Source organism: Talpa occidentalis, unplaced genomic scaffold (assembly GCF_014898055.3).
Source record: "Talpa occidentalis isolate TD23 unplaced genomic scaffold, MPIMG_talOcc4v2.1 talOcc4.3, whole genome shotgun sequence".
NCBI lineage: Eukaryota > Metazoa > Chordata > Mammalia > Eulipotyphla > Talpidae > Talpa > Talpa occidentalis.
The window spans coordinates 79,161,988-79,188,943 of NW_023603184.1; the positions used below are offsets into that span (position 1 = coordinate 79,161,988).

The window sequence follows — 26,956 nt, forward strand, 5'->3', positions numbered from 1 at the left end:
ATAGCTTAGGAGATTCAGGACAACTGGAGGAGAATTTATTGAATATCTGAAATATACCAGCTCTGTTTTCTCGGCCTTCTGCCATCATATTATCTGGGTTGCATTACAAGAACACTGTATTCTGCACGGAGCTTGAGTCTGCTAACTTTGGTGCATGAAGGATGAGTTTTACAGTATTTAGTTATCATAGTGCCAAGTGTTCTCTAAAATCAGAGCCTTGATGTATTCCAAACCTCTGCTATAATTTACCAAGAAGTCTTTGGTGTCCACTTTCAAATCCTGCCATCGTGGGTCCTTTGAGAACCCTGAATTTCTATGATTTTCTTCAAGATAGCATATCAGGTATCTCTCTGACATCATGGGAGCAGAAGGGCATCTGTTGATGGCAAGAAGAAGGCCATGGAGTCATATTCTCTGATAATGTTTATTCCACATCTGTGATTTGTGTCCTACAAGGCTCTTGGGACTTAAACCACATGTGCTGTATTTGCATTAATGGGAACTTGAGAAGGAGAGGCCATAACACTATTAAAATGTTTAGCTTTCGCTCTCCCATCACAGAGACACATGCTAATAACTACTCCCAGACCTTCTATCACGGTGCTGCAGGATTCACTGTGGAGAGCACTCACTGTTTCAGTACTGGGGACTTAAAAACAAAGAGCTGCCATCTCTGCCTCTGATAGTTTGCCAGGCTTTTAACTTCTTTGGTTTTTCCCTCTTCAGATCTTAGTGAGGTATCGCAAATGTATTCCAAACAGTACATTACCCCAAATCTTTGTTTCCTCTTTTATAAAGGAACTTTTGCTTTAAGGTAAATTTAGAAAAACCAGGGTCTAAGCCAAATTCCAAAGAACCACATCCTAATTCTACTTTCAAATGGCAGGAAATTACTTATCAGAGCACAATCCCCTGCACAGGTTATTGATTACTCAGGTAATCATGTTGAAAATGTGACAGATATTCCGGAGTCTTTCCATAGGGTTAAATACACAATTATTAAATTATATACTGGGACATTTGGAAACATCTCATAAAAATAAAATAGAGAAAGTCAAGGAACATGGCTTGAGGAACACATCTTTCATTACTCCCCAGACCAGTGCTTTTCAAATTGCATTCAAAATCCTTTAGTGGGTCATGAAATCAATTTAGTGATTTGGGACCAGCATTTTTAATGAAATCAGCTAAAGAAAGAATAGACTGGAATCAAAATATCAGACTACATTATATATTGTAAGATGTATTATTTTATGAAACAGTTGCTTTAATTATATGATGTACACATACTTGTACATTATATATATATATATATATACATGATGCATATGTTAAATATATGTGCAAATATCTGGAGACATAGCCAGATATGATTGGGCGGGTGTGACTGAAAAAGAAAACGAGATCGTCAATGGGGGAAGAGGTTGCAATTAACAATATAAAATATATTTTTATCATGGATCATGGCCAAAAATGTTTAAATCTATCACCAGACCACCTTTGAAACAATGGTTTCTGTAACTTTGAAATAAATTCTTTGTTAGGCCTTTAGTTAAATTCACAGGCCACATATAAACTTAATATAATTTAATCGCAAATATTTTTAGAAATTTTTTTTGTGGGTGAAACTCAGTAAGATTCAGGTCCAGTGCCATGAACCATCAATAATAGTGATGAATTACAAACCAAATGTTGATTTTAAAGATAGAAATAAATGTCCTTAGTGCCCTGCTCCTCCTAGAGAATGATTAAATCATACAATAGTTAATAGTGAGCCTCAAAATTGGCGTAGCAACTCACTGTAGTGGTGATCTCTAGATATCATTTATTAAAGGGTTGGGATTATTTCTTGGGATAATGAAAACATCAGTTAATGGCAACAGAACCATCTTGATGAAGCAGAAAAAAAAACAAGAACGATAATCAATTGGGACAGGTGCTAGGGAAAATTCTGAGCAAATAATATTGGAAAGAAGTGTGTCTGTTGGGCAGGAAAAGAACCAAAACCTCAGATGATAAAATACAGTCCAGGCTGTTAGAGTTCTAGTGTGAGTTCCAACCTGAAATAACAAGAATAGTTAACAAACCAATTGGATAATCAATGAATACACAGAAAGGGCTCATTTTTGGATACTCACATGACCATCTGTCTTGAATGCAAGTGTGGATTATTGTTTGATTACATGTCTAGTAAGTTAGGTGGCTAAGGCAGATGGAAGGTGGAGTTAAAGAAGAGGGAGGCAGTGAGAGAAATGCTCAGCAGAGCCCCAGTTTCTGAAAGGGATACTGGCAAAAGGACACCTGCCAGCTGAGAGGGTCTGGTGTACTGTGTAAGCCACAAGATTAGGGAAACATAAGCCAAGAAAAAAGATAAGAATGCGCTTCAGAACTGTGCTTCAGCAAAGACTTAATATTGAGAACTGAATATACTTTCAACTGTTAGGGTTTGGGATCACGCCAAGTCACCTTAGGGTGAGTTGAAGGTCTGAATCAAAATGCCATGCTTCTCAGAAATCTAGTGTGTAAAATCAAAGAAGCAAGGTGCTTGCTGTGTATGGGAAGAAGAAAAATTGCCTATGACCAGAAAGAGCTAAAAGGCCCAGAGTATGTGAAAGAGTCACTCAACATCAGTTAGAAGTGATGTATCTTTGTTTCAGAAGAGTTGCATTGCACAACCTTAGTAGACAAGGCTGTGTTGACAGATAGACAAGTTGCAATACAGATCCAGTTTTAAGAGGACGTCTCCACTTCTCTAACACTTTGGTATGGCCCTACTGATATAGCTGCTCAGCAGTATATCCTCCTGCCTAACATACCATATCAAATTTAGGCTTTCTAAATTTTAATGCCTTTTGTCATCTGAATGCCACAACTCTCCAGCGTTAACCACAGTGAGCAGAGCTATCATTCATTCCATTTATTAAGGTCCTGGGGCATCCAGGTGCTCAGCCAAGTGCTGGAGACACATGGTCTTTGTTGTCAGGGAGATTAAAGTGTACCAAGGGGTGGACAAGAAATGAAATAACACAATAATGAGATGAGCACCTTGATGGTGTAAGTATACTTCTTTTTTAACCTCCAATGTTTAGAAAATCATCGCCTGAGTAGATGTTTTCTGAGTAGTTCTGGAATCGATAGGAAGAGTTTACAAATTCCAAAACAATGAACCAATAAGTCAAATAATAACACTACTATTTTTAAGTTCTTACTTTGTGCCAGGTCCTATGCTAAATTACTTTACTGATTTATATTTTCTATAATGTGCACAATGGTCTTGTGAGGTAGAATCTTTTATTTTCCTCAAATTATAGGTGAGAATTTTAATACACAGAGATTCTAAATAACTTACTCAAAGTTATATACTTAATAAGTAGACAAAATAAAGAAAAGCTTAAGGACATTGGGAAATCATGACATAATTGGCAATCTATATTAAATCAGATTTTATCTTGAGGACAAAATTGATCCAATCAGTAACTTTTCCAAAACGTGACAGAAATTGGGTTTGGATATATAATCTATGTATAATCTAAAGTGCCACAACCCAGAACAAATTAACTTTCAAATCACAAATGAGGCTCTTTAAACAAAAAGATTCCTAACCTTATTCCAAGATCTGATTCCTTAGGTCTCAGTGACAATAAGAATCTGTTCTTAGAGTGATTTCCACAGATAGTTCTGTTATCAAATTAGGAATAAAATAATGAGTGACTATAGAGATGGATGGTAACGAAACAAGCTGGCAAAAGGGAGTTCAGACCAGGAATAAGGTAATTCAAAATGGAATGTATGCCAAGAAAAATGCCTGAAATAGAGATTATAAAATATGGATTTATTGGTTTATAACTTCTGATTAAAAAAAAAGGAAGCATGTCATGGCATTCAGTGGTGTGTCTAAAGGAAAGGAAACATGGCCGCTAGAGAATGCTGACAAAATCTCCATTTAACGGGCAAGTGGAAGGAGAAGAGTCCCCAAGAGGACTCAGCTTCTTATTGACCACTAGAGATTCCGTAGTTTTTTTTCTCGGTCATCCTACAAACTACTCCTCTCCCTGTGTTTTCCACTTCCCCTCCTTCCCTTCCACTAAAGCTCATCTGTCTTTGTAAGATCATTCTCCAACATTATTTGCTGAATACCCCAGTCTATCTTCAGAGAAACTTTGGTTATTCCATAAAAATTTGAATCATGGTTATCATTTCCTAATTGTTTTTTTCACGTTGGCCTTGGGTGTCACACTAGATTAGTAGCTCCTTAAAACAGGGGTCACTGTTGACTTTTTTGGGGGAATTACTTACAGTTCTTAGAAATGAAATTGAGTAGGTATTTTCTAGATACTTAAAGATCAGTGGTTGCTGAATGGCTTCCCAGTATTGTGTAGGACAATTAATGATCTGCATGTCCCAATGCACTCAAAATAGGACCATTGTCCTGGTGTAATTATTAATAGTGTCTCTTTTGCATTCAGAATTATCAGAGTTTAGGTAATAAATTATATACGAGCCCCGCTGGTAATACAACTAATGTGTGACTTTTACTCTTTCGGGAAATACTTTTCCATATTTTCATTTTTTTAGCAGGTATTTCATGGGAAAAGGATAATTGGATAATTTGCTCTCATTCATGAACTTCCTAAATACACATATGTCTAGTCATATCATCCTGAATTAATGATGATAATACTTTATAGAGGGCTAAATCTAGATTACCAAGCTCTTGGTTAAATACAATTTCAAAAATTTAAGAAAACAAAAGTAAGATTTTACTGTAGTGTTAACTCTCATTCTTGAATTAGATTTCAGACAATGAAAATTCATAAATTGGTCCCCTAATCCTCACCTAATATTTGCTATTCTTTCCCAGACCGTATAGTGAAACAGTACAGACAGTAACAGATACCACTCTTTCTTGTGATTTACTCATTCTCCAAGGGTGAGTCTCAGTTCCCTCAATTCTCAGGGCATGGTGGCATTAATCCTGTGAGAATAGTCCCTCTATGCCCTGGCTAATCTGTGTTTACTAGAACAGCACAGAGGCACTCTGTTTATGTCTGACAAAGTAGTTATAAATCACACTTTTTCCACATCATAAATACACATTTATCTTTAGAATATATCACCAACTGAGTCATTTTGATGTAAATATTGCACCTTTTAAATATAATGATGATAATAGAGGCTGTGAATCCACAGATATGTGCAAGTGCTCCTTTTCAATCTCTGAAAATATTTAAATTGTAGAAGCTTTAATGTTCTATGGGGAGTGTCAGACAGAGGAGTCAATTGAGTGGGACCTAGGAATGTCACAACTATTTTCTCTGAGGATTAAATAAGGCAGACTCTGCAGGTTTCCCAAAGGAATAAAGGTACTTTTCCTAAATGGGTAGGTTTTGGTGATGCTGTATCCATAGCACTAAAGTCATGGACTCAAAGGGATCTTTTTTTTTTTTTTTTTAAGATTTATTTATTTATGCATATAAGAGCTGGGGTAGAGGCCAGAGATGCGGGGGTGGGGGGGGGGTGGGGGCGGTGAGAGGACTCACCAGAGACAGAGTGGGGAACAGAACAGGAAGACTGACTTAAATACACTGCTGAGGGGAGTAGAGGGTGAGTCAGGAGAGGTCTGCTGCGCCATTTGGGTAGCTGCCAGGAATCAAACTCATGCTTCAAAGGCTGTGGATAACTTCATAGTGCTGTGCTTAAACCCCCGCATCACTAGGGAGGCCCTCAAAGGGATTCTTCAGCAACTTTTCTCCTTTCAGTTCTGTTATCTCATAGAAAGATCTCTATGGCAAAGTGTTATAAACAATATGCGGTGGTCACTAGTCTGAAGATTTTTCATTCAGTCAATAGATGTGTGGAGTCATCCAACTCTCTGAGACTGATAAAGAGACCGTCTTTGGGTTGTGGTTCCCAATATTACGGAGAGACTCTGGTTGTGTGTGTGTATGTGTGTGTGTGTTGTGATAGATTTGTTGTCTCTTATTGGTTGGCATCTCTGCTGGATGGAAGTTGTTTCAGTTGGCTGCAATTTTACTTGAAGATTAAAGCACAGATTTTTATATGTATTTTCTGTTCTCTGAATGTAAAAAATATAAAATACACCTACATTCACTTCTAACTGGCAGTATTCTAATTCAGCAGATTTCTGTTTTTCACGGAAACCTGGAATTGAATTGTCCTGAGCCGGAAGGCATTCAAGCTGCTGTTTTTCACTCAGCTATATTTCTCTATAAGCATCTAATTGTTTCAAAAAGTGATGTACAGTATGCAAAAACCTGAATATAATGCAAATAAGTCTGTACAGCACTAAAGTTAACAGGTGTTCTCATTAATGTAAGTAGACATGGAACAATTCTTGAATGTTTTATAAACACTCATACTCATGGCCAAATATGTTACAATAGCATAGAAATATATACTGCAACATCTTTTATTCTTGTTTTACAAACTCAGCACCTATTAATTGGAAATACGTGTGAGTAATAAGTTAGTAATAATGCCTTTTCTACTTCAGTCACTATGTCTTATATTAGCTAATACTTCTACATATAATTACTGGTAACAAAATTATTGCCACCTGTCCTCCTACTGTTTGCTTGTTTATTGATGTTAATAATATTTTAGTGAAATTAGTTACTATAATATTGATGGACCAGCAAAGAAAATATTTGCAGCACTATAGTCTTTTTAAAAATGACCCATTAACCTGAGGATTCACTCTTGAGGTCTTACGCATGTGACCAGTTTCCCATTTTACCAACTCTCAATTACAATGGTTCCTACATAGATCTAATATAGGTTAATCATGAAAAAGACATGGTAGCTTTGGAATATAATCAATGACTTCCTGTTCTGGTGACATATATTAAAATACAGACCCAATCTTGGTGTTTTCTGACTCATAAGTTTAATTCTATTGACTGAAGTTCTAGGACTTGTTGACTGATGGGAAAATATAGTCTCAGATTGCTGTTTCCAATCTTCAAAATGGATTGAATTCTCTACTCAGAGAAAAGTGTTATCAATGGATATTAAAGCAAATTACTTGCATTGGTAGAAATAATACAATCATATTTAAACCTTGAAAATTTTATTGAAGTAGAAGATTAGTTAAATATACTATAGCATATAAAGTAATAGGATATAATGAATTTACTAAAATGTTTAAGGTAGATAAGATTTATCTACTTAGAGTCACTTAGGTGGATATTGTATAGCCACACACTGGGGAGACCACTGTTTTTGGCCTCAGGGTATTAGAGTAGAGCTGGATGGACAGCGAAATCATTAGGACATTGCAATGTAGACCGATGATGAAATAATATCATGGGAACACTTAGAAGTGACTATTCTTCTAAAGAACCCTTTTGGAAAAGGTCACATGTAAACAATATCCTAAAGAAACTCAGAGGACCTGGCAGTTGGAATAGTCTGCTGTAAGTGAAGAAATGATAATTAGAATGAACCATTTGGAGAAACAAAAAAAAAAAATTACACTGTGGCTGAATGAGGAGGGAGGCAGAGGGAAATGTGGAGCATGGTGGCTACAAAGTGGTGAGGTAGCAGAACACACAGGATCTAACATACTGGAGGTAAAACAGCTATAGGGATTCCCAGAATTATCTCAAGCAGAGGAATGGAAAGATCAGATCCAAATTTCAGAAAGAGCACTTTGGCTGCATTGTGGAATATGGACTAGAATGGAAAACATAGATGAGATGTCAAAAGACATTATTATTAAATTCATGTGGAGATGATGGTAGTATAGGTGGTTAAATGCATAACAAAATGTTAACAGTATGCATGATTATTTTATTAAAATAGGAACACATATATAATATGCAACATAAATTATATAGGATTGACAATAATTCTGTTATCTTGGGGAAAGAGAGATTTTGTATTTATATTAGACTTGGTATTTGTTGAACATATTTTTTAATTGGAAATTACTTAAATAATGACAAAAATAATCAACTTCCTTCCCATTTGTAAACAGTGAGAGCAGCAGATTTTCAAAGGCCATGTGACCAGATTAATGATTTTTCACAGTGAGCATAGCTCAGGTTAAAAGAGTTCTGTGTGGTTGGCAGTGAGTGATTCAGTGGTAGGTACTAGTGGAACAAGCATCCTAGATGATTTGTTTATCTAGAGGCAACTACTCCCCCCAAGTTTAAAAATTAACCTTAACAGAAATAAAACATTAAGCTGATATCTTTATACACCAACTGCTTCGATTAGTCACTTTTTCTGTCGTTTTTCGTATAAGCACCACAGGCAAAAGTTTTGGTGTAGCTGACTGCAAAACTGTGGAAACTGCTAAACTATCTACTAATTACTTGGAGAGTATTCTTTCATGAATATTGAGAAGACTGTTTCTCACTACTTAAAATATTTTACCACAGATGAAAGAATGAATACGTGTTTTGATTTATTTTAAATGAATTTGGGTTGGGTATTACATTGATAAACAGAACGATAAAGTGGGCAACTGATATGGGGTGTGAATATTCACTAAAGTTCTAATTTTATTCTGTAGAAAAAAAATCTAGGTCATAAGAATTGCAAGGACCAAATTATTTGGGTGTCAAAGGTATGGCTCAATTTAAATTAAAATGCACTATTTCTTGAAAGTTTGGCCTTAAACTTTAGATTTCAGAATGCAGTTGAAATCTGTCATGAATGTGGTCCAGCATTTGATAACTTTCCATTAAATAAGAAATTGCTCACATAGGCAGATTATTTTGATATGATGACACCACCAAGGGATCCAATAAATGCACATACAAATCATATCACACTCCAAAGCAGACATACAAACCAATGGAATAGAATAGAAAGTACAGAAATAAAACCACACATTTATGTACAACTAATCTATGACAAAGGAGTGAAGTATATATACTGGAACAAGCAAAACCTCTTCAATAACTGTTGATGGGAGGGCCTCCCCTGGTGGCGCAGGTGGTTGAGCGCTGCACTGTGAAGCTGTCTGCATCCTCTGCAGCGCCGGTTCGATCCTGGCCGGCTGGCCGGCAAGGGTCCCACATGGCATGACAGACCTCTCTTGTCTCGCCCGCTGCTCCCCTCAGAAGTGTGTTTCAGTCAGTCAGCCTGTTCTGCTCCCGGCTCTGTCTCTGGTGAATCCTCTCACCCTCCCGCACGTCTGGTTTGTGCCCCGGATCGTGTATAAATAAATAAATAATCTTGAAGAAAAAAAAAAAAAACACAAACATCTGGTCTATAAAAAAAGAAAAAAGATTCTAAAAAATATATATATAACTGTTGATGGGAAAACTGGATCACCTCTCACACAAAAAATTGAAACTAGTCCACTATCTTGCACTGTACATGAAAACCAACTAAAAATGCATAAAAGACTTGGATGTAAGACCTTAAACCATAAAATACATAGAAAAAATATAGGCAAAACATTCCATGACATAAATTTCAGAAACATCTTTGCAGACTCATACCCAGTAGCAAGGAAAACAAAGGACAAAATGAACAACTGGAACTATATCAAACTAAAAAGCTTATGTACATGAAAGAGATAGTAATCAAAGCAAAGAGAGACCCTACTGAATGGAAGAAAATATTTGCACACATACTTCTTACAATAGACTGATATTGAAGATCTGTAAGAACACCTACAAGTCGGCAAAAAGAAAACAAGCAACACGATAAAAAAAATGGACAGAAAAACTAAATAGGCACTTCTCCAAAGAAGACATGCAGGTGGCCAATGGGCATATGAAAAATTGTTCAGCATCACTCATCTGGAATATGCAAATCAAAACCACAATGAGATTTCACTTCACACTTGTGAGATGTTCCATATCAAAATAAATAAAAACAACAAATGCTGGCAAAGATATAAAGAAAAGGGAACTTTCTTACACTATTGCTAGGAATGTATATTGGTCCAGTCTCTATGGAGAGAAGTGTGGAAATTTCTCAAAAGACTAAAAATGGATTGACCACATGCCACAGCAATTCCACTCTTAGGTTTCTATTCAAAAAACACAGAAACACTAATTCTAAAAGAACCTTGCACTCCTATGTTTATAGCAGCACTATTTATAATAGCAAAGACATGAAAACAATCTAAATGCCCCAGAGCAGATGAGTGGATTAAGAAGCTTTGGTGTATACATGCAATGGAATACTACTTGGTGATTAAAAAGATAAACTCATGCCATCCATAGAAAGATGGATGGAGCAGGAAAGGATTATTGTAGGTGATGTAAGCCAGAAGGAGAAAGATAAATCCCGGGTGGTTTCACTTATTTGTGGAATATAGAGAAATGAAATAAAGGATCAGACAAAGAAAAACTTTAAAACTGATCCTTGAAAGGTGAGAATAGATCTGAACTTCTGGGAGGGTAAAGAGAGGGGAAGGGAAATTGGAAGGGGATAAAAAGGGAAGAGAGTACAATGCACTATGGTGGAGGATGATGGGTGCTTTGATTGTTGGAAATCTATGGTGACCACAGCTTAGGGGAGAAATCTTAAATGTGAAAAAAACGTGCAAGAATGTAAAATAAAGATATATCATCAATAAAAATAAAAATAAACTTCAAAAAATTAATCAACCCCAAATACACTGAAAACATATCCAATAAACATCTGTAAACTAATGAGAAAATATTTGTTAATGTAGGGAGAGTTGTGGAATTGCAAGATCATTGGTGACCAGGCTTATTTAGTAGCATGTGGATTTAAGAACATTTCACAGAGTCAGAAGAAACAGAGTAATTATAACATAAGGTTTAACATCTTTAGATATGTAGAACATTTTCCGTTGCTTAAAACAAATATTCCCTAAGAAGGTATAAAACATTTTTCTGACTTACAATGTTTTTGCAGTCTATCATTTAAATTACTTAAATAAAGGGAGCTTTACTGCTCCCCAATGCTGAGAATATAACACCCTCCATGCATATTAGCTTGATCTTCTTGACAGACCAGAAAAGTGTTTGTGTGTGCCAATTAAAACAAAAATGTATCCCTAGTGGCTTGTTCCTCACACAACTTCTGAAGACTGCTATCATTGTTTGCTAGGGTAACCCTGGATAAGACTGCTATCCAAAGTAAACAAACTTTTCAAAACTTTCATGACAGATGGGGGTTACAAATGCATTTTAATAAGAGAGTTGCCAAAGCAACTTTTAAAAAATAACCAGCATATATTTACTTAACATCTAGCAACATTGACAACACAAGACAGAAACTTTCTCACAAAAATTTTAACAAATAACATTTTGGAGAGACAAATTGAAGACCTTTTAGTTCTACTGATACTTTACCCTTAGTCTTATTTTAACTTTGCTTGACATGTTAAGAAAAATGTTAGGAGTGATTCAGTCTGTAATTTGAGACAGACATGCAGTTTGATAATGTAATTTCTTCGGAGGTCATAAATACCTTTGAGGCCAAGTAATTTAACCATTAGTATAATCATGACAACCTTCATTTGATCAGATCTATCAAGTATATGATAAGATGCAAGGTGAAAAAAAAGTGAATCTGAGGGATTTTTAAGAATGATTGCTCTGATTTTTGGTATTGATATCTCACTATGATGTAGCCAAAATACATATCTACATTTTATGCTGTTAGAATTCATTAAAGAGATGGCCAAATGAATATTAAAAAAATCCATATCCACTTCAAATAAATGATTTATAGTTTTACATAACTTTGGTTATCTATGTAATTTAATTTAAATATAATGATTTCATCATGAAGTCTAAAAGTGTCTCCAAATATAATAGTAATTAAATTCCATTCTTCTTAAATGGATAATCCACTTATATGTAGAACCAATGTAGCCACATCATTTAACATTTTTAGGGGTCTTGGATAGTTGGCATATTTTACTACACATTTCCTATATACCATTTCAGCTTCATTAAAATGAAATAAAAACTCTCCTTATATATATATATTTTAAAAGATTTATATATTTATTTATACAAGCACTGAGTACAGTCAGAAATGCGGGAGGGTGAGAGAATTCACCAGAGCCAGAGCAGGGAGCAGAGCAGGCAGAAGGACCGAGGTACACTGCTGAGGGGAGCAGCAGGCGGCAGGAGAGGTCTGCGCACCATGTGGGACCCTCCTCCGGTGGCCGGGGAGCAGCCGGGGATTGAACTGGCACCGCAGAGGCTGTGGGCCGCTTCCCAACCCAGCGCTCAACCGCTGCACCACCAGGGAGGCCCAAAAACTCTCTTTATATTTTTAGGCAATGTTAGATCCTAAAAAAAAAATGTGGAAACTATTTATTTAAAAATATTTGGTCTTTTTGAGAATGTAGAAAGTTTTTTGGATGTACCAATTCATTTTAGATTTTTTTTTTTCTTCATGGCAGGATACTGTCTATTTTTGAGAAAAAAATGAAAAAAAAAAACCTGAATAAAGATTCTGGGTGATTTTTTAAAAGTATGCTATCTTTAACATAATAAAAGAACAAGCAAGTTCTATCTAATGTCTCTATTCCGAATTTCACAACTGAAACCAAATCATCATGGTCTTTTCCCCACATGCAGAGTCCTTGACTGTGTAAAATGTTTGCTGAAGACTAGTGAACTAGAAATCAAGATCTTTGTAATCTCTTAATTCTATCATTTAAAATGATGCCAATTTGATAGAATGGCATTCTCATTTTCCTCATTTGCTTCATTTTCTTCATTTGCAAAATTACTTTATGATAGTGGAGGGAAGCTGCATTTGAAGAATGTTTATTATGTGCTTTGAGATCATTAAAGCTGATATCACTTTGCATACCAAGTGGTAGTATTCATATTCTTAATATACTAAAGTTCTGATACAATCAACCTTTAAAGAATAACCTATCATGACCAACAGTTTATGCATAATTCCATGATGTAAATGTGTCTGCAGTAATTACTCCCTCCTCTGAAATCTTGACATGAGCATTGTCTGTACCACTCACAATGGGACTTAATATAAGCCATTTTCTATTGTTATTTATCTTTATATGCATATGTCCTATTTACCCAAACAGATTGTGAGCTCTTGAGGGTAGGGTTTGTATATCTCTAGCTTCTAGCAGTGTGTCTTGCACTTAATCGATGCTTAATCAGTCTTTGTAAGTGATTTGGGGGCTTCTCGGTCAAAAGTACACCCTCTTAGTCTTATGAACAAAAATTAGTAGTGGGATTTATTCTACAATCAAAGAGGAGATCACATGTCACTTATTATCTCTTGCACTTTTGATAGTCTCCCAGCATGTACTTGAGGTCAACTGGAATGCAAGTGGTTGACAATATTTAACTAGTAAATATGTTTTACCAATAAAGCAACTATTATAAAGCACCTATTATACTATTATAACCATAAAATAATGTGAAATTCTAAAAAGCTTTTGTTTTCCTTCTGATATAATATGAATATTTTATTAGCTAGGATGCCATTTATATCTCATTTAAATTAAAACCTAGCACAGGAAACAATAACTGCCAGAATACGTATTTACAAATTTGATACTTAATTCAGAATATTGAAAAGGGAATTTTTTAAAGATTTATTTATTTATTTATTTATTTATTTATTTATAGAAGAACCAGGGTGTCGACCAGAGATATGGAGGGTGGAGAGGATTCATCTGAGACAGGGAGCAGAGCAGAACAGGCAGATTTACTGAAATACACTGCTGAGGGGAGCAGCAGGCGAGACAGGATTGGTCTGCTGCACCATAGGTGAGTTAGCTCCCTAGCCTGGGATCCAAGTCAGGCTGCAGTGCTGTGCTGTTGAGGTGATAGTGTTGAAACTTAACCTCTATCCCCCCGAAAAGGGAAATATTTAAATAAATGTAGACACTATTCATAAAAACTCCTTTAAGGTGTTTTAAATTAGTATGTTAAATCTTTATTTTAATTCAAGTCTAAAAAACAAATTTCTCCTCTCCTCATCCATATCAATGGAGTTTGATGCTGGCATATACATACCTCCCTTTTCAGAGAAACCACACCAGGAACACCGGCTTTGATTCCTAGCCCAAGGGAAAATTATTATTGAATTAATACCAAGAAGTCTTAAGGAATTTATCTATTCTGCATGTTGCTTGCTGAATATACTTATATAATTTCCTGGGCACAAATTTGTTACCAGCAAGAATTCAGATGAAACTGTATTTAGTGTGAAAAATATTGAGGCAAATTTCCCTAGACAGGTAATTAAAGATTTCCATTATTAATAATACTAGCACATTTCATTAAGACTGTTTGGGTGCCAAGATATCCCCTCAAAATATGACGTGTTGAAAGGTAGGAATATCAAAAGACATTTGTCTCAAGTAGGCTACCGAGCAAAATGTAGACCAGTAGTTCTTGTCTAATCCCATCAAGTTTTCTAAATCCCACTATCACTGAGTCAAAACATGATATAGAAAGCATATCAAGCCCGTTATGTACATTTAAGTTCTACATCATTTTGGATTGTTATCATGAGTTGTTTACTCAAAAGATTTAGTCAAAGCTAACATGCTTTATTAAAGTCTTTTCCCCCCCAAATGTTGAAAATTCAATTGTTCAAAGTACAAATATGATTCAGCAAACTGTTTATCAGTAAACCCATAAAGGTCATGTAAAAAAGTGAACTGAGAAACCTGAATTAAATGGTGGGCCTTACCATTCAAAAGCTTTGAAACTGCCTTCCTGTGAGTGACTGGAATAGAGCAGAACAAAGTCAATTATGGACTGTAATTAAGAAGTGGATGCATTTAAACTGTAGAGAGCAGTAGCAGACTTCTCCAGGCTGCCTGGTAACTCAAAAGATTAGTGGGAAGACAGAGGAAAGATGTGAACTGTATCTCTCAGATAGTATGTTTTGAATGAATTGCATTCATATAGTTCTCTTGATCCAGCTTCCCAAAATGAATTCATAAATCACTGAGTATATACGATTATTGCAGTAATATATTTGGACAAAGAAATTTTAAAAATACATTTTGCTTTTGGTTGTGTTAGCAGTAAAAGATCCCCTTTGCATTGCATAGCATGCACCAAAAAATGCAAATGCACTGCTGAGTACTTGTATTTTATCACTGTTTGAATTTACTAGACTGAAAACTGAACTATACTGGCTCTTTCATACACCCTCCAAATACAGTAAATCTAATTATGTTTGTTTCTTGTACTTTGAAAATGTTCCTTTTTATAATTTACTAATGGTTTATTTATAATGGCAGGAAAATAGATTGTGTATTGTTTTGGGCTAATTCATTTTTCTTTGTGTATGCTAACAAATTGTGACATTATATAATGCATTCACAAACAAAATATTTAAATTTAGATTAGGAAGAAGGTAGAGGTCAAGGACATTACTAGTTTTCTTGGGTTTGTTAGATCTGACCTTATATTTTTAGATTACTATTCAGGGGAAACCCTTTATAAAGTAAATATTTGGAGCTTTATGCAAGTAAAGAACATCACAAGAGTGTTCAGATAATTAGGCAAACATCAGCTTAACTGTCTTTAGTGGATACATAAAACAGAGGACTATTTCGGGGCTATTTTGAGCCACCCGGAATCTTACATGCAATTTCTCTTTAGAAAAGAGTGACTGGTCCTTGGAATCTGTCAAATTCTAGTCAGGGTAATTAAATTCCTCTTATTTTCTAATCTTTCTCTTCTCATAATTGCAAATACTTTTGGATAGTTTGTCTTACAAATGTAAAGAGATGGAAGCTATCTCACTCAAAAGTAGTGGCTTTGCAGTACTGTGTGACGTTGCGTTTCTACATTGTTTTTCTAAAAATAAATGACAAATGAATATGTATGCATGTGTGAAATCGAAGATTTCTTTAAAAATCCATGATCATTGTCATAAAATGTTGCTATAAGAATCATGAAATCTTTAGAGAGAGCTATTTTGGGTAATAATTGTCACTTTAATGATAGAATTATGGAGACATCCTGAAGCGTGATTTGTGATTTTCTGAACCAGTGCCACATTTCAGTGTTCACTTCCTTTTTAGAGCAAGTAAGGCTGAGAAGAGGTGACTAGCTCCTGATTGAGCATTTTGAAATGTCAGTCCTCTAAACCTCTGAAGCCATACTTGATGTGTGACAGTAGTCGGGAAATGTTCATCTTCCTGTTGAAACAAAAAGTCAATAATATAAAGGGAAAATCTTCACAGTTCAGATTGATAGCCTAATACAAAGATCATGCCCACACCCACTGTAATCAAATTCTTTTCTAAGTAGCCCTTTATGTGTGAAATCAAGAGCATTTCTCTGTTTCTATAGGATCACATCCTTCTTGCACAATTCTGGGGAGAAAAAGATTCACTGTGATGAAAAACGTATAGTTACGTGTTAAATATTGCCAACTACTTACCAGCCCCGAGAATCTGGAACAGGGATGTTCATTTGATAAATACTCTCCATGAGAGGCTCAAATATGTAAATGAACTTTTATTCTAATATACTCCCTTTGTTAGAGAAATTGGTACTTTATTACTTTCCTATAGATCTTTATGATAGGAAAGTAATAGTCAAATGTTATTCATTTGGATGACCTTTTGGAAAAGTCTGCGTTAGTCTCTTGGTAAATAATCTGTTTTAGAGCCTCCATAAAAGGAAATCAAATAGAGAGATACTATTAGATTTGAAAAAGACAAACAGGAAAGAGCCAAAAGTGCAGAATGAATTCTGACACACCCGCATGCATTTTTTTGAGGTTCTGACTTAAGTGGGTACTGTTTGCATTATTCTGAACTTCCTGGCTTGCTTTTCCTTGAGTTGGAGAAATGTAGCCCTAGCCATTTCTGAGTTAATCATTCTATTATTAAAACAATAATCTATTTGTTATGACATGAAAAAACAGTTTACGGAGAGCAGTTCAAAATGATCCTAGTTTCTCAGTTCCCAGAAAGACAATTACTGGAATATAAGAAAATATTTCAGTGTATTAAAGTGTTTTTTTTAAAGGATAAATTTTTGATATATCCTTTCTTAAAAGGTCATATTATATATTTAAAAGATTTACTTTATATGGTTTGTTTACCTGTCAATTTTTTTTTTTTCAGATCACAACAGTATCAGGAAATGAGTTCCTTCTACAGTCAGATATTGACTTCATCATATTGGATTGGTTCCACGCTATCAAAAATGCAATTGACAGATTGGTGTGTATTTGTTTTGGCTGTTACCTTTATTAATTAAAATATAGTCATTTAAATCTTACCGCTTAGGCATATAACACATTGAAATGGATCCTATGAGCAGAGAGATCTTATTTTAAGTTTAGTGTCTACAAAAAACCTTTTCAGCAGACAGGATTTGTGGAACTAAACATCATTTGATTTCTCTCTTTCAAAAATAGAGTGTATTAAATTTTTCTTACCTGAAAGAACACAAACATTCATATGTGGAGGCTATAAAAAACACATACAAGTGCTTAATAATTACCGAATTTTCACATTTTTCAGCTTACACTGTCTGCAATACATATTCTACAAAACAAATACCAATATGTTTAAGCCTCATACTCACATTATACAGTAAATGGTGATCCTTTGTGCTAATTTTAATTGTTTTTCCTGCTAAACTAGATTATTCTCATGAAAATTGCATATTTTAATGAAATTACCTTAAGTCACACATTTTAAATTATTTTAAAGTCAAATTATTTAAAACTATCTTTTATATATTAATTTTACACCAAACATTTAATTTTAGGATACTAGTATTTTAAAGATCTTGAGGAAAGTACATCCGAGAATTATTTTAATGAAATAGACAGTAGAAACATAAAATCAGCATTTTTGGTGTGATTTTGTTGCTATTTTCAGTGCGAGCTTCCATTATATCATTTTTGGATTAAAACTTAAAAAATAAAATAACAAGTTGAGTTTTTCCCATGATCAATATTGTTCTCTTATCCATGCATGTGTGAATGTTAATGTATGTGAGCACACACACACAAACACACACACACAGAAATAACACATACAGTGTCCGTTGATGTCATTAAGAGTGATGACTCTGGAGGCAAATTGTTTGAGTTTGAAATCTGGTTCTACTTGCAAATGTTGTTGCCTTAAGAAAACCACTCCTCTTTTTCGGCTTCAGTTTTCTGTTAGGAAAGTAAGGAGAATACTACTTACACCTACCTGTTAGGATCATTGTGAGGCTTATGTGCAGAATGCTTGGAACACTGCACAATATTTATTAGCCACCATATAAATATAAAGCTATTATAAAGTTTGTCTAGTAAGCTTAGCATAGAGAGCCTACCCCAAAATAATTGTTTTATTTCAAAAGTTACCTTTAAATTTAACATCAAAATACATTACAATCTATTTACTTATTCTTTCCTTGTAAAATTATTCAAATTGTTTAATTCCAGCCAAAGAATCCAAGTAGTCCATCAAGAAATTTGAAATTATTTAAAATCCGGAGATCCTCCAGTACTGAATTGCTGAGTCACTATGATAGTGATATAAAAGAACAGAAACCAGAACACAGAAAATCTTTAAGTAAGTATTTTTTTAACTTGCTCATTTTAACTTTGTCTAAATGCAGTGCTTATGAAATATAAATGCATTGAAATGGTATTTGAGCCAAACTCATACTACTCATGGAAGATTCGTAGCCATTTCTTGGCTAGGAATTCATGCACTGGGGGGCAGTCTGGGTGCTTTGCTCGCGTCATTGTTGGTAATGCCTTTTGAGAAAATAATTGTTCCAAGGTCATGTTCTCTGCCTATAGTGAACTTCTGAATCTCTGAGTAATAGTCACATCATTCAGATTGGTGATTGATTTTGAGAGTGGGAAATGTCAAGCACCTCTAAACACCTCTAAACATGCTGACTATTTGATTTCCATACATTAAAAGATGACACCACAGTTGGCCCAACTTAAACCAACCCTGCACAATTTTCCAAACTTTCAGACCACCAGAAAGATTCGGATAAGTGGGATATAAGTGAAATGTCCTTTAAGGTCACCTCCAGTCGTTATATTCCAAAAGACATGAATTTGGAGTAAAATGACTGATCTTACCACTTGCATAGTGATCCTGATTATATCTCTTAACATCTCCAAACTTGCTTCTTCCTCAATAAAATGGGGTTATTAAAATATATCACACACATATCACAGAGTTGTATGAGTCTTAACCTCTTAAAAGAACAAGTAGATATCTCTTGCATCAGAGAAAACCAATTTCCCAAAGTCTCAAAAATTGTAGTACCTCTTCTGGCTCATGCACCTAAATGCCCCCAATCTTCTGAGTTACCATTTCTTTCTGCCAAGTTCCACTAGCCAAATATCAATGCAGTTTCATCCTAGTTTTTTTTAACTTAAGGAGAGCTCAGTAAGTTGAAAAAGACTCGTAACAGAGTATCTCCACATGTACAAAGATCCAAATAATAGACGACCTATATGCAATAGATATGTATGTATGCATTAGGATATATATAGATATATAGATAGAGATACAAATATAGATACAGGTACATATATAAATATGGATATAGACACACACATGTATAATGCTCCCTTGCACATATATGATAAGGAAAAGGGAGCTATTTATATGTAATAACAGGGCTAAATTTTGGGGAGGCTAGAAATCTAGAAATAGCTTCTACTGTACAATAAATACAACTACCCTTTTAAAATGAGATCACCACTCAAAGAACCTTGCCATAATTTCAACAACTACTAGATTCATATTTAGTTGCCCAGTGAAGTTAAAGTTTAAAATGACCAATGTTAATGTCTTGAACCACAAGATTGCAAAACTCTTCAAAACAAGTTATTTGCAGAGTGTTAATTATATCATGGAACAGTTTGGGGTTATCCTATTTGAATATTTCCCTTTAATTCCTGGTTTTTGTTCCCCTTTACTTCATGTGGGTTTGGACACAGGAAAGATTTTAGAGCTAGAATTTAATTGTTATGCTAGACTTAATGTTAATGTATTAATATTTTACAGTAGATATAAAAGGGACAATGATCAGCAGATGTAAAATAAGACAATGATCGGTAGATCCAGAATCTCAGATGCAATTATTGGTCTGGAGGCAAATTTGATATGGTAGTAGAGCCTGAAACTTAGAATATAAAGAGGTTTCTCAAACTATTACAAATAAATCTACCATATGATGCAGTGACTCACAGCAAAGTATCTGCCCCAGGATTACAAAAACACTAAATGAACGTATATATTTATTCCATCTTGATTGTAGCACTATTTACAGTAGTCAAGTTATGGAGACAATGTCAGTGCCCAATGGCAGATCAGTGAATTAGGAAGACGTTATATGTAGACACATGGAATAGTACACAGCTATTAAAACAGATGAAATCTTGACATTTGTCACAACATGAGATGGAACTGGAGGCAATTATTGCTAAGCAAAAACCAGAAGGAAGAATAAAGAAAAATACTGGATTTCATTCACATGAGAAATATAGGGAAACAAAACAAAGGAACAAACAATACTAAAAACTGAACACATCTTAGAAATCTGTGGAACTGAGGCTACTAAAGAAATTAAGGGGTGCAAAGTAAAGAACTCCAATGAATTATAGTGGAAGATTATTTGTGCTTCAGTGGTGGCCATGATGTGAAGATGTATGAACCTATACCTTTGAATGATCAGTATTGAAAACAAGAATTACTTCAATAGATTTGTAACGTGTGTTAGAAAAATATTAAAGCAAATGTATTCTATGTTCAGAAATAGCCACTTAAGTGTTTGGGATGATACTGGGGGGCAGGAAGGGGTCTTATAGGTATAAAACCAGCTAATCCGTTTTACAATTTATTTTATTTGGGAAAGACAATTATTTGTTTACTTTGGTCTTAAATTCTTCAACAAGGCAAGAGACATAGGATTTATTCTACTCACTTCAAAATGTACCTAATCATATAGTTATCTGACATCTAACTTTTGCTTTGTATTTTAAAAATAATAGTAGCTGCCAAATACTGAGCTCTTTGTTCACTAAGTGTTGTCCTAAGTTTCTCTCCTATGGTGATTTTCTTAATCCTCACACTAATCAGTGGGTAAGGCGCTGTTATTAACCTTGTTTTATAAATGAGAGAACCAAGGACTGAGAATGAAGGTAACTCATTTAAAGACAAATTATATAGACAAGCTTCAGTCGCAGTCAATTTGATTTTAGAGCCTGCGCTTTTAAAAGATCACATCACATTGAAGTGAAGATATACAAGATAAAATTAGTTTATATCACCTTGAACTTGGATGGGAAATATCACCTTAAATATGAGATTTAGGGCCTCCCTGGTGGTGCAGGCAGTTAAGTGCAGTGCTGTGAAGCTATCCAGCCTCTGTAGCATAAGTTCGATCCCTGGCTGGCCAGGGAGCTATCCACATGGCGCAGCAGACCTCTCCTGTCTTGCCTGCTGCTCCCCTCAGCAGTGTTTTTGGTGAATCTGCCTGTTCTGTTCCCCACTCTGTCTCTGGTGAATCTTCTCACTCTCCTGCACCTCTGGCCTGTACACCAGTTCCTGTATGCATAAATAAATAAATCTTTAAAAAATAATGAGAGCCATCAAAATCTATAACCTTAAAGTGTCCGAAAAACCTATTAGCAAAATAATTAAACAAGATGTTTTCTATGTGCTTTGATTTCACTGTTAAAATAAAAGATTATTTAATCTTTAATGCTACCTTTAATTTTAGAAAATACTTCTCTGTATTTTGGTGGATATTTATAGTTGTCAGTCTTTTTTTTTAAAGACTAGTACATATTTTGCAATATAGGATATGATTAATATCCATTTCAATTAAGTTCATTCAGTATTGATGTATTCATTTTCATTGAAAACATAATGAGGGCCTCCCTGGTGGCACAAAGGGTTAAGACACAGCACTATGAAGCTACCCATACTGCGCAGCAGACCTTTCCTGTCTCGCCCACTGCTCCCCTCAGCAGTGTATTTCAGTCAGTCTGCCTATTCTGTTCCCCACTCTGTCTGTGGTGAATCCTGTCACCCTCCTGCACTTCTGGCCTGTACCCCAGTTCTTGTATGCATAAATTAAAAAATCTTCAGGAAAAAAAAAAGAAAAGCATAATGATTGACCCACCCACACAATATCAAATTAGACTATGCATTTGAAGTAGTGATTGACATGTTCTGTATTTGATGCTTTTTAAAATATTTATTTCAAGTAGGAAATGCACTGTGCGAAACCACTGTGATTTCAGTCCTAGATTTGAACACCCAAACTTAGGTTTTTAAAACAAGCATTCGGTTTTATGTCACCTTCTTGAGATTAAATAATTATGTGAAATTAGAGATTCACTGTATTTCTTTCCTTATTAGTAGTCTAAGCACACACTTTATTGTCAGTTTGCTGCCTTTGGCTTCCTGAGCCCTTGATGTTCCCACGAGTTTTGTCGCCAAGATTGTAGACAGTTAAAGCCAGAATTACTTTTTTAAAGGCATGTGAACAGTATTAGCTGCTAACAGGTGGTCATTTCATTGTCCAGTTTCTCTGTGTAACATGGGAAAAAAATATGTACTTTCAATGAGTGATTCAGAAAGTTAATTGCTGAAATTTACTTTCCTTTTTAAAATATGACTCTAACCTGCCAACACTATTAAGTACTAATCAGATATTTTAAGATATCAGTTGAGTCTAACAGACAAGAAGCCAGAAAATTCAATGTACGGGCCAAATCACTGTGGGAAATTCAGGACACCAGCATGGGATGAGAGTAGGAGAGCAGCTCTCCAGGGAGGGCTGTTGCGGAAAGCGGAGAGTCAATCAAAGACAATATGAACATATTTTTCCAAGGAAAAAGAAATGTCTTCCACTGATGATAAAGAGAGAGGCTCAAATATTAATCCTACAACAGATTCACCTTAGAGATGTGTCTTAATTTTTCTGATCTCTGTTTTCTGGAGCTATAAAAATGGGTCCAATACTGTCCTTGCAGTGTCATGTGAGAATTTGAAATTAGATATGTAAATACTTAGCTCACAGCAGGCACTCAATAAGTAGGAGCTCTTGTTATTATCCTCTGTGTCCCCCAAGCAGATGGCACCAAAATAGCACATGAGCCAATGGCGGTGTCTGATGGAAGACGAGTGTGGTATATATACTTGAAATCCTACTCCCTGAGAGAAGAGAAAATAGGGGGTGTGAGCCAGAGTTGGATATGGGAGTCATAGCTGCAAAAATCTAAATATGAGCAGCTGGTCTTTCCCCTGGCGACTCCCCAGGTGAAAATGGCAGCCAGGGCATTCTTGGGAGCAGCACACCAGGAAATAGTAGAAAGGAGCCAAGAGATACTCTTGATTCTTTTATGCCCTGAAGAGCATGTCATTAAGAAGTTCCATGGGATGGAAAGGATTCAGCACCTAGTCATTTCACTTTTCCTTTAGACATAGATCTAGTTCATGAATTCAATCATTCATTCTTTAGCAGATATAACTAGAGGTGCACATTTAAATTTTTCTTTTCACTTACCCAACAGCTATATTCATTGGTCATTTAAAATTTGTTAGCCACTTTTCTAGCACTTAAGATGCTTTAGAAAATAATACCAAGACATTCCTAGCCTCCTTCAATTTACAGTTTAGTGAAATAAGACAATAAATGGAAAATATAATCAAGAAGTTATAAAGTATGTTCTAAATACAGAACTACCACGGGGATCTACATATTTATATGCATAACATTGGGGCTGTTGCCAAAGAAGCTTGTGTGGTGGGAACTCTTCTAAGGGGATGTAGGGTGAGTTCTCGGTGGCTATCTTAGGTGAGTGGCCGTTGGTAGCTTCTCTAGCAGAGGGAGACATGTAGGGCTTCTTTCTCTTGTGAATTCTCTCATGAGCTTTAAGGGTGCCTTTTAAATTTTTTTTAAAAGACTTAATTATTTATGCATACAAGAACTGGGGTACAGGCCAGAGGTGCAGCGGGCCAGAGAATTCATCGGAGACAGAGTGGGGAACAGGACAGGCAGACTGACTGAAATACACTGCGGAGGGGAGCAGTAGGCAAGTCAGGAGAGGTCTGCTGCACCATGTGGTCCACCTACCAGCTGGGGATCCAACTTGTGCTGCAGTGGCTGCGGAGAGCTTCATAGTGCTGTACCTTAATCCCTTGCATCACCAGGGAGGCCCCAAAGGCTACTTTTTTGACTGATGGACTTTTCACATATGCTCCATATGAAGGATTTCTCTCCTTTATGAATCCTCGGACACAAGTATAATTCTGATGCCTGAAAGAAACCTTGTGTCACTCAGCACAAATAAATGAGCTCTCATTATTGCATCTTCTTTGATGACCTTTTAATGGAGAGAAATACCTAAAGATCTTGAAATAATTCTCACATTTTTGCATGTGTTTTGGGAGTTGACTGGAATATTTCTTGCTGTCTCTCACACATGGTGTTTCCTTCAATGCCCTGGTAAAGAGGAACAGACTCAGCCATGACCTGATATAAGTTGGAAAGAAACTCTGGAATGACTCCATAAGCATATTTTGATAAGGGGGTCCTTTCAGAGACTCTTCCTGGGTTCTGAAGATAACTAGACTTGCTTTTCTGGAGTTCAGTGGAATCTCCCAAAAAGCCCCCTTTTCTTCAAGCTGAGGACAATTCTTTTCTTGGAAATTGAGTAAAGAAAGTATTCCACTGCCTTGACTAATACTACTGTCATTTATCTGTCAAGGTGTCTGAAAAAAAATTGTTGCCAGCACCATTTTATCTTCCTCTACTTTCCTATTTCCAGGGAAATATCGGGGGAGCCCAAGAGGGTGTCCCCTCATCCTTCCATGCTGGAGTCTCATTGACAACTTTTTTTAGATGAACAGTCACTTCTTTTAAGGGTATATTCTTAGAAAAGAGGGTTTTCCTTTCTCTGGATGTGCATGTGCATGTGGGTCACCTTTTTCTTGAACTTCAAAGTGATCCATAATGGGCTAAAGGCTGTGCTGTGGGTAGCTGGCTTTCTGCACTGAGTTCATCTCCACCACCAAAATTTTTGACAACTCTGATCTGTACTTTTATCTTTTTAAATTATTTTTGTATTTAGGTTATGCTTTAGAAATAGTGTATCTCATGCCAATCAGTTGCTAAACTGTAAAATTCATGTGTGGAGATCTTGGAAAACTTTTATATCAAATTGATATTTTTAACATTATAAATGTATACCCTAAAATGAACATGAGTTAAAAAATATAAAATCAGAAGATGGAAATGGATTTCTTTTTATACATCTTTTTGATTGAATTAGCATAAAAAAAGTAATGTGCTCTGGGTGAAATTATTAAAGTATCTAGAAATGGTTTGTCAAATTCCATAGCCCCTTAGTGATGTGTGTAATAAGGGCATATGTAAAAAGGCTACAGAGATAAAGCTAGGAACAGCAAACTAAGATTGATATATTTATTCAGTGTAGAAAATGAAAATGCTTGTGAACCTTTCATGATATCTTTGTTTAAAAATTTGCCTGCAAAGTAATCATAATCATGCCAAATGAAAACAAGTTTCATAGAAAAAGCAGTTAATTTTTGTACTAATCTAAATAATTATAAACTTGACCATCCACATTTGTAAGTAGACTATATTCTCAAAATCCAATTGTAAACTGGTTGCTCAACACATGAAAATGAAAATATGGAAAACATGTACCAGGCCACAAAAAGCACACTTAAACTTTATGCAATAATTTGGAATCCTGTTTCTAGGGAACACTCATCTGGGTTTGCTCACCTCTGGCTTGGGAGCAAAGACTTCCCGGTAGCATTACTTTCCATCTGCTTTCCCTTTTCCTCCTCCCAACCCCTGTGCCAACTCTTCCAAAGCATTTAGGCTTCTCAAAATGGCCTTATCTCCTGGATCCTAAAAATCTCCACTGGTGGCAGAGAGGGAATGTGGAGTCTCCAAGGCCCAAAGAAAGAGTAGAAAAAAAGGAGAAAATGTAGGGGTGAGAAGGAACTTTTGGCTGCTTAGGTGTGGAAGTGAGTCCTCAAAAATTATCCATGTCCTTTGTAAGACATATAGGTGGATGTGTATAATGACAGAAGGTCGGCATTTTCACAAGTGTTAACATTTGATTAATCTAGTTATGGTTTATGTGAATGATGATGATGCTATTGCTTTATGTGTGTTTAAAAAGTTTCTCAATTAAAACCTGGAGAATACACGCACACACAGTTTGGCATCACTTGTATTCATAATTTAATAAAAGAAAACACAGGTTCCAATTGTGGCTTGAGAACTTTTAAAGAGAGATCAAATTTTTTGAATTATGGGTTACATTAAGATATCTTTAAATATAAAATATTGATAGCTAATTATTTTCTATTTTGCCCAACATTCAATATATTTTTTCTTACGACCACTGTGACGTTTTTGCAATTAAGAAAATTTATAACAGTTGTCATTATCCAAAATGGAAAAGTCATACTATTTTCTTGGATAAATATGTAATTAGCAATTGTTTAAAACACATATTGTGAAGGTTTGTTATGGAGGCTCATATAAATACATATTTTAAAGTTTTTTCTTAAGAATTGTGTATAAAACAGCCTAGTTTTTCCAATGTATGAAAATAAGAAGAATAAGCCATCTGCCAAGAAAATGAAAATATTATTGAAATTCCAAAAATAAATTATATGTAACTCTGAAGGGACAGAAAAGCTCTTACCTGGAAACAACATAAAAAATCATGTTTGTGTAGACTGTTACAGGTTACTCTGATGGTATAGGGATAATTGTTTCTGATTTGGTAAGTCAATCAATTAATTTTTACTTTTTCCTAAAGTCAGTATTCCCACCCTGGAACCATTTCATTCCATTTCAGTGAGAAAAGTAACCTACTGAGTTAAAGTGTGAAAATAAAAGTAATTGTGATTTGCCATAGCAGTAAGATAGACAATGTCTAAGGAACAGTGAGTGTCAATTCTCACCTTGATCGTTTTCCACAGGTTAAAAGA

At 35.3% G+C, this 26,956-nt stretch overlaps 1 protein-coding gene across 4 annotated transcripts in view; it reads left to right on the top strand.

Annotated features, from left to right (window-relative positions):
* ARHGAP15 (Rho GTPase activating protein 15) overlaps positions 1–26,956 on the top strand; it is a 621,973-nt gene that overhangs the window by 309,055 nt on the left and 285,962 nt on the right. For all 4 annotated transcript variants that reach the window (XM_054699701.1, XM_054699703.1, XM_054699704.1 and 1 more), the window contains 2 exons: positions 17,057–17,155; positions 18,379–18,508. In XM_054699701.1, coding sequence (XP_054555676.1) covers positions 17,057–17,155; positions 18,379–18,508 — 229 coding nt within the window. The remainder of the gene's footprint in view (positions 1–17,056; positions 17,156–18,378; positions 18,509–26,956) is intronic.